We start from the raw sequence: 9,795 nt of genomic DNA on the forward strand, positions 1-9,795 counted from the left end.
CTCAGTAAAAACACAAGTTTTCGATGTCCAATCAAAGATATAAAGATCTAAAAAAAAGGAAATGTTATGCAAAAAAAAAACAATCACATATTTAATAGAAAATTCCCATATATTTAGGAAATCGCTTATGCAAAGAGTAAAAAAATCTTTTTAAAACTAGACATTTGCGATTTTGGACATGAGAATAGCGAAAATTATAAGGTGTTTTAAAAAAATGCAATATTTGCTGTAATAAGGTCAATTTCCACAAAAAAATGCATTATTTCAAAGCTGGAAAGAATAAGAGTTGATCTCTAAACATATGGAATGGAAGTCGGACACTTCAATATTTTACCTTATATTATGTGATATAAAATATACCTAAAATATATTGTCACTATCTAACAAGCCTGTACAAGCTGATCCGAGCCAAACACCTGCAGTAATGTTCAGCTTGTTGGACCAATTTTAAAAGTTTGAACAAGTGCTTTACGAGCTAAGCATGAGCTTACCGATCTATCAAGCCTCCTTTGGCCCAAAGCCAACCTGGTAAGGCACTCACTGCAGCCATGACCACCAAGCATTTTGTACATTAGGCAGAACCCCCAGGCTACGCACAAGAGCTGGAAGAAACAATAAAAATAGCCAAAGAGGTCCACAGTTCAGTATAAAATGCTCCATTTCATTCCCATACAAGTATTGAAAAAGTTGCACCACACAAAAAGTAAAAGTTGCACCATACAAAAAGTAAGTAGCCTTTGTTGGACAGCAAGAAAAGCAAAAAAAGAAAAAGGTGCATGTTGCAGCCTGTAGATGCTTAAAGGCCAAGGTGAAGAAGCCAGAGGCCAGAGGTGGTAGGCTTCCAATCAAGAGTTCTTGCAGAGGATGGATTCAACCACACCCTGAGCTATTGGATGATAAGAATCACGGGCTTCAGAGAACACCCTCTTTGCTAGCATATGCCCTTCATCCTTTGCCTTTCCAGTAACCAGCGCGTTGTACAGAGGACGCAGATACTTCATCCTCCCCACTGCATTGAGCGTCTTCTCTATCTCAGCAAAGTAGTGCCTGAGACCGACAGATGCAGCCAACACCAGAAATGCCACCTTCACTTCCCAGTTCTTGTTCTCCGCCAATCCGTATCGAGCATCCAATGCTTGGACCTGTATGCAGTAGTGATCAATGAGAACTCCCAAGCCAAAATGGCAATGCAGACGTGAAGAATTAGAGTAGGAAATTTTAAACATCCTTGCAAACTTGTCACTCTGACTAGAACGGTTTAGTGAATGAGCTGGAAGAGTTGTTCTGAGGCAGTTGAACTACGTCTCTCCACTCTTTTGAAAAAGCAAAGTTTTCCACACAAACTGGACTCAGACTTTAAACAGGGAAACTATCGCAAAACCAGGACCACCGTTGAGAGCTACTGGATCTGGAAGGGAGTTACTGTAGCCGGTGAACTAGAAGCAAATCTGATCCATTGATAAACCTAGCAACATTCACACCCACGGTAACATGACCCACAAAGACTAGAGACAAACAAGGGCTTATGGATCACAATGCCACCCGGCGATCCGCAATCAATAGTTGATCGCTGAATGCAATGGGAGTAAACCAGAAGACTGACTACATGCAGAACATCAATGCTAATGAGCGGACACAACCATCAACATGAATTGCATAATGATCAGCAGTACAAGATAAATATAGAGGAGTGCAGGAACAAGAAGGAAAGATTGAAACCTGAGATGGATCGGAATTCTTAGGCAGGTTTTCCAAGTAGAGCTCCCACTCCTGGCCTCTCCAATCAGCAGTTTCTTCTTCCATTGGCATCCTTCCAAGCTCAAATTCCTTCGCAAGCGATACAATCTTAGTATAGAGGGTTGAGACCGGTTCCATGGCGTCAGCAGGAATACCAGTGCCATCAACCCAGACATCCAGATCGATATCCTTCTCAATGCCAGGAATACTCTCCTTCAAGAAATCGATAAATGTCTGTGTATCAATCGATTGGAATTTGAACTTGGCAATGTATTTCTTGAGGAATTCGTCAAAAGCAGATCGACCAATCTGTTAATTGAAAGGAAAGAAAGATGACCATCAGGAATCAGTCCCCAACCTTTCAGTCTCAAGAGAAGCAAGACACAGAAAATGCATCAGATTCCGGAGGAACAAACTACAGTCATTTAGGATGACTGGATTAAAATCATTCACCTGGCGCTCGATGCGCCAGAGAAACTGGAATCCCTTCTCGTATGGCACCCGGGAGTAGATCTCATCGGGGTTGATGCCTTCCTGATTTGTCCTCAACTTGGTGAACTCCATGTTGTCCTTGAACCTCTCCATTTCTTCTCTCAGACCGCTCCATCCGATCCCAATATTCAGTGTGGCACGATCTTCCCCCTGAACCACTTCCACAATCCTTCTCTCTGCGTACGTCGTAAAACCCTGCAACAGGGGGAAAATATGAGAGGAACAAGGGGAGCACAAAGAAAATGAGTGACAAGGGCACCCTACAACCATAGAACAGAGGAATGCAAATAGAGGAATAAGAAAAGACTCAGAGGAATCAGATTGACGAAAAGGGAAGCGATTCACCTACACAACCCAGACTCTGAAACAGAGACTGGTGGAGAAAGTAAACTCAAGAGCCCAATAAAAGGGCAAAAAGGACAATGTCTCAACTAAAAAGAAAAAGAAAAAGATGATCTAAGAAACATAAATCTGAAGAAATCTCCAGAACCTAGAAAAGAGAAAAAGAAGAAAATTCCAAAGCTAAGAGAAAAAGGGGAACGAGAAAGAACCAAAGAACCTAGAACCACTGAAAAACCACCTGAACCATCAAATCTGAACTCCAACCGAGAAAGAAGCAAGGAACCTAGAACCACTAAAACCACCTGAACCATCCAATGGAACTCGTAAAGAAAAAGTAAATACAAATAAATAAATAAATCAGAGATATAGAGCAAAGAACATACACCCATTAAGAACACCCAGATTACTACTTCGCAGCAGAAGGGTAAGAAGAAGACGATTGGGGGACGAGAGAAAAAACCGTAGAAACCATGACCAAGTAACAAGCTCAGAAGCACAAAAACAGACGAATCGCTGAAAATATATATATATATATATATATATATATATATATATATATATATATATATATATATATATATATATATATATATATATATATATATATATATATATATATATATATAAAACGATTGGGGGAAAAGAAGGACCATAGGAACCACAACCAATTAACAAACGCAGAAGCACAAAAGCAGACGAACTGATGCAAAATCGCAGAGAGAGAGTCTTTAAAACCATCCTTAAAAGAGAAGAGACACCTCAACCCACACTGGAACAAAGAGAACACCCCCCCCCCCCCCCCCATAATTTCTTAAACTCTAAACCCTCCCCACCAACAGGAAAAAAAGTACCTCATTGAGCCAGAAATCGTTGTTGCTGGCATTGCTGATGAGGTTCCCCGTCCAGCTATGCGCCAGTTCGTGCGCCACCACCTGAGCGCCGCTCCCGTCTCCGGCGATCACCGTCGGCGTCAAGAACACCATCCTGGGATTCTCCATCCCCCCGTAAGGGAAGCTCGGTGGCAGCACCAGCAAATCAAACCTCTCCCACTCATACTCCCCAAACAGCCTCTCTCCCTGCCTGATCATCGCCTCCGTCTCGGCAAACTCAGCCGCGGCCGCCTCCAGCACCGGAGACCCCTTCTCCGCGTAGACCATCGTCCGGGGCCCGACCTCCCTGGAAACAATCTCCCCTGCCGCGAACGCGAACAGGTACGGAGGGATCGGCTGGTCCATCCGGAACTCCTCCACCACGCGGCCGTCCGCGCACCAGCGGGCATCGTCTGGGCACTCGCCCGCGGCCGGCGGACGGCGACGGACGTGCGCGCCGGACATAACGGCGGACATGTGGGCGGGGAGGTTGAGGAGCGCGGCGAAGCGGATGCGGGCGAGCGGGGTGTCGTTACAGGGGAAGATGGAGCGGGCGTGGATGGGCTGGCATTGGGTGTAGACGTAAGGGAGGCGCTTACCGGAGGTCTGAGGCGGAGAGAGCCACTGGAGGGCGGAGGAGGAGGGGTGGGTGGAGAAGCGAACCAGCAGGGAGTCGTGGGCGGAGAGGGTGACAGATAGGCGCTGGCCCTTGATCGGGTCCGGGGAGGGGTCGAGGGCGAAGGGGAGGGCGTCCAGCGTCGCCGGGTCGACGACGGAGTGGATGGCGAGGGTTCGGGTGTCGAGGTGGAGTGCGCCCGTGTGGGGGCGAGACAGGGACAGGAGGGCCGTGCCGTCGATGGTGGTGGTGGCGAAGTCGAAGTAGAGGGCGAGCGAGACGTGGCCCACGAAGGGGTGCGCCGAGTCGGAGAAGGAGTGGGGGTCGACGGGTGCCATCCTTCCGGCGAACGTCGAGCTGAGTGGTGGTTTTCCGGCGGGGACGAGTTACGAGTTGTGGTGGGGAAGGAATCGGGCGATTATTTAAAGAGAGGGCAGCGGACGGCCCTGGGTGACTTTTGGCGTGGACGTATAGGAGCTTGCCCTTTTCTGTGACCATACTGGCCCCTTTTCGCTTTCTTTTATTTTTTATTTTTTATTTTTTATGTTTTTAGTTTTCGCTCGAGCCCCTCAAGCCTGTATTTCATAAGCAACTCGTTTGGTGTAAAGTGACAAGCCAAACATAAATAAAAGGTGTTAAGCTATGCTTGGCATGTGTAGGTTTATCTAAACAAATAATACATAATATTTTATGAGAAAATTTGGCTGCAACACAAAATACTGTACTATCTAGCTAAACACATAGGTATGTGAGACTTGTCCATTTTGCTAGGGAATTCATTTTGATCGACTAGTTTAGACTTTCCACATAAAAGCTTGATTTTCTCAATCATAAATTTTTTATAGGTAGTGGATCCTTAAATTTTGAAGCCTTTAAAAGTATCTACTTATACAATGTGATAGATGATCTAAAACATGTTTTTGATTAAACAAATTATATAAATCATGTTTAGCCCTTTCCTATTTGCGATAGTGATGGATGAGCTTACGAGATCAATTCAAGAAAATGTACCGTGGTGTATGTTGTTTGCTGATGATATTGTTTTGATTGATGAGTCTAGAGCTGGGGTTAATGCTAAGTTAGAATTATGGAGACAGACATTGGAAGCTAGAGGTTTTAAGTTGAGTAAGAGTAAGACTGAATATATGGAATGTCGGTTTAGTAAGCAACGAAGTAGTGATGGGAGTGTAGTGAAGCTTGGTGAGCAAGATATACCGGTGAATGATTATTTCAAATATTTGGGATCCATCATTCAAAAGTATGGAGAAATTGATGGAGATGTAAATCATAGGATAAAGGTTGGGTGGATGAAATGGAAAAGTGCTACTGGAGTGCTGTGCGATCGTAGAATGCCATTGCGGTTGAAGGGAAAGTTTTATAGGACGACTATTAGACCCGCTTTACTATATGGTACAGAATGTTGGGCTGCCAAGAGACATCATATTCAAAAAATGAGTGTAGCTGAGATGCGGATGCTTAGATGGATGTGTGGAAATACAATAAAAGATAAGATTCGGAACGAAGAGATACGTAAGAAGGTAGGTGTTGCACCCATTGAAAATAAGATGCGAGAGAATCGTTTACGGTGGTTTGGACATATTCGGCGAAGGCCTAATGATGCTCCAGTTAGAAGGTTAGAGAAATGGGAAAATATATTAGTTAAAAGAGGTCGGGGTAGGCCTAGGAAGACTTGGATGGAGATGATAGGAAAGGATATGAATGCTTTGAACCTCACCAAGGACATGGCGTTGGATAGAAATGATTGGAGGAAAAGGATTCATGTGGAAGACCCAAAATGAATTTCTTTTTTGGTTCATATCGCTGACCCCAATTGTTTTGGGATGAAGGCATAGTTGTTGTTGTTGTTGTTGTATGTTTAGGCTGCTTCGAGAGAGAGTATGGTACACTTAAGGGTAGTCAATATCTTTAAATCAAGAGGATGTGCTGTTTCTACTAGAGAGTGCGAGATACTTGAGGGTGCTCAAATTTTATATATCTCAATATAAAAAACATTGCAGTAGTCCCGGTGGTTGAGATCGGTGAAAGGTCATTACATTGGAATCTCACCATTAAATGAAAAAAAATAAAAGCAAAGAGAGATATCTGTTTTTTTGTTTTAAAGAAAACATAAAACTTGACTTAGACTTGTCTCAAGCTCAAGCTTGACATAAACTTAAATGACCCGAGCTCAACTTATTCAGCTCATTTACCAACCCTATTTGCTCCATTTGAGAGGTTGAGTGCACAAGGTATGGTGGTCAACACTAGACCATAACCATCCCGTGTAGATTGAGAAGCTGCCATTTGTATTTATGCAAACATGTATTTAGTGAGGGGATAACATTTGCTACCCTTGTGGGTAAGAAAACCCCTTGTTGGAACACACACACACACACACACAGAGAGAGAGAGGTTATTCTGACCAAATTTGACCCATGGATGTATTCAACATAGTCAAAATAATAGGAATCAACTCTTAGATTGTAGTTTTTCGATATAAAAATAGGATTTTATGAGGGTTAAATATTTGGTACATTACATGTCATTGATTTTTTAATCCTTGTAAAATCTTACATACACACCGTTGGAATAACATGATCCAAACACTAATTTCTACTTAACTCAAACATGTAGATCAAATCTAAAAGGTCAGATGTGTCAAAACTTGTAAACGTGAAAGTGCAAAATTTCTGCGAATTGAAGCATACGTTGTTACACTTGAAATCGCCAGAGAAGGTTCACACTTCTTAAACCTTTTACACTGCAGTAATTTTCTCACACTTAGATAATTTGAATTCAGAATGATTTTGTGTATGTTTCCAAACTCCTATACTATATTTATAACCATGTAAAGGGTTTAAGTTTGGGACACGTCTTTAGAAGAAATCTCTTCATCCCCAAAAGACACATCTTTTTGCAATTCAAGCATGTCATTATTATCTTGTAACTTAGTTTAATTAGTTTTGTACCTTAATTGTTATATGCTTGAACAATTACAACTATTGAGAGAGAGCGACTCTTGGGATGACCTCCCAACAGTCATCTTATGACCATATAACCTTACATCTCCCACTTGGCTATAAAGGATATCCTGTGTTTCTATGCTTGTTCTCAAATATAACCTTGCATACACACTTTTTGAGTGATATTTATTCGCTCACCACTTATACATATCTGAGTCCTATCTGACTCACATGTCCAGTGAAAACATCCTCAGTGACTGTCTTGGTTAGCGTATTAGCTACCATGTCACTTGAAGGAATATAGTCCACTACTATTTCTTTTTTCATAAGCATATCATAAATATATTGATATTTAACTTCAATATGCTTACTTTTAGAGCTATCAGCTCATGTTTATATAAGTCTTATAGCAGCTTTATTGTTACAATAAAGTTGAACTGGATCTTTTGGAATATCCAATTTCAACACATTTAGGAAGCGATTTTTTTACACACCAAAAGTGGTTGCCATGTTACACGTAATATACTTAGCTTCTTAGGTATGTTGTATCACACACCCTTGTTTCTTGTATAATCATGTAATTGCCTCACCTCCTAACATAAATACATAACCAGAGGTGGACTTTGCTTCATCTCTATCACTAGCAAAGTCAACATCTAAATAACCCACATGCTTTAGTCTATCTGACTGATAGCATAACTTGAGTTTCTTAGTTCCTTTTAGATATCGATTTTTTTTCACTGCTTCCCAATGAGAGAGCCCAGGAATACTTTGATATCTACTCACTAGACTTACAACAAAACTTAAATCAGGTCTAGTGCAAATCATTGCATACATCAGGCTTTCAATTGCCTAAGCATAAGGAACATTCAACTTTTCTTGTCCATCTTTTTTACAATCATTCTTACTTAATTTTAGACATTTTACTAGAGGAGTACCATTTGCCTTGATACTTTTCATTCTAAATTTCTTTAAAATGTGATCAAGATATTTTTCTTGACTTAGATATAGCAATCTTGATTTTCTATTTATTTGTATTTTAATTTTAAGGATATATAAAGCTTTACCCATATCCTTCATTTCAAATCGAGAACTTAATCATGATTTAGTCATATTTATCATGTCTATGTCATTTTCTGCAATTAATATGTCATCAACATAGAGAGATAGCACAGTAAACTTACTCTCACTATTCTTAGCATATACACAATGGTTCATACTATTTGCCTCATAACCCAACTTGGTTATAGCATTATGAAAAATCAAATACCACTGTCATGGTGATTGCTTAAGTCCATACAAAAATTTATTCAACTTGTATACTTTATCCTCTTGACCTTCAATTTTAAAACCTTCTGGTTGCAGTATGAAAATAATTTCATTTAGTTCACCATTTAAGAAGGTTGTTTTCACATCTATTTGATATAGGTCAAAATGAAATTAAGCTACCAATGCTAAAACAATATGAATAGATGCCAGTTTGGCTACAGAAGAATAAGTTTCTTCATAATCAATCTCTTCTTGTTGAGAATAATCTTTTGCTATTAATCTTGCCTTGAATTTATCAATAAATCCATCTGCCTTGAGTCTTTTCTTGAGAACTCATTTACTACCAATTGCCCTATATACATTAGGCAATGTGCTAGTTCTCAAACTTCATTCTTTTCTATAGAGTCCAACTCATCTTTCATTATTTCCTTCCATAGTTCAGATTCATTGGAATCAACTGCATTTAAGATTTTTATCTAAGTTCATGGAATAACATAACTCCTCACTCAAGAATGTATAATAATCATTCAAATAAGATGGAAGAGTTCTTATTCTTTTCTGTCCAATTACTGGTTGTGAAGTTTGCTCATTATTTACAGCTAAATCGTTAGGTTCTAACTCTTGAGTAGGTACCCCAGAATCATTTATGATATCCAAAAGGACATCATCATCTTCATGATTAAAATTACTTTATTTGGTTTCTAGGAATTCTACCTCCCTACTCTCTATAAATCATTTCTTAGGATTATATATACGATATCCCTTTGATCTTTATGGGTATCCTATGAAGATACACTTGATAGTTTTGTTATCTAACTTGTCTCTCATCTAACTAGGAATTAACACATGAGTAGGTGACCCCCACTTTCGTAAATGACTCTTGTCAGTCTATAACTCATGAGGTGTAAGCTCTACAACCTTAGAAAGAACCTTATTTAGGATATACATGGTAGTGCATATTGTTTTTCCCTAGAATTTCTTGAGAAGATTTGCATGTGCCAATATAGACCTTGTCATATCCATTAGAGTTCTATTCTTTGTTTTTGCTACACCATTTTGTTGAGGTGTACAAGGTATAGTTGTATGAAGAGTTATGTTATCATTATTGTAAAATGTCTTAAACGCATTAGAGTTATATTCACTTCCTCTATCAGATCTAATAACTTAGATTTTTCTTTCTAATAATCCTTCAACTTCATGTTTATATGTCTTAAACTTTTCTCGAGCTTCAGATTTTTTAGAGATTAGGTATATATATTCATACCTTCAGTAGTCATCTATAAATATGATGAAATATATTTTTTTATGTGTTTCTACTGTTAAGGATCCACATATATCTGTGTGTACTAAAACTAGTAAGTCACATGACTTACTTCCCTTAGAAAAAGGTTTTCTAGTCATTTTACCTGATATGCATAGTTCACATTTTTCAAATTCTATATTTTTAAGAGAATATAATAAGCTCATGTGAATTATTCTTTTCATTTTATTGATATTTACATGTCTT

General features: G+C 39.7%; 1 protein-coding gene across 1 annotated transcript; it reads right to left on the minus strand.

The window, feature by feature from the left end:
* Positions 1 to 640: 640 nt before the first annotated feature.
* Positions 641 to 4,474, minus strand: LOC149823473 (peptidase M1 family protein). Its single transcript, XM_090020058.1, has 4 exons — positions 3,423 to 4,474; positions 2,191 to 2,424; positions 1,720 to 2,046; positions 641 to 1,142 (listed from the first exon to the last, which is right to left on the minus strand). The coding sequence occupies exons 1-4, from the start codon at positions 4,392 to 4,394 to the stop codon at positions 846 to 848; spliced, it is 1,830 nt and encodes a 609-aa protein (XP_089876184.1). The 5' UTR covers positions 4,395 to 4,474; the 3' UTR covers positions 641 to 845.
* Positions 4,475 to 9,795: the final 5,321 nt, after the last annotated feature.

This window comes from Nuphar pumila, chromosome 10, assembly GCF_984573655.1.
Source record: "Nuphar pumila chromosome 10, dmNupPumi1.hap1.1, whole genome shotgun sequence".
Classification (NCBI taxonomy): Eukaryota; Viridiplantae; Streptophyta; class Magnoliopsida; order Nymphaeales; family Nymphaeaceae; genus Nuphar; species Nuphar pumila.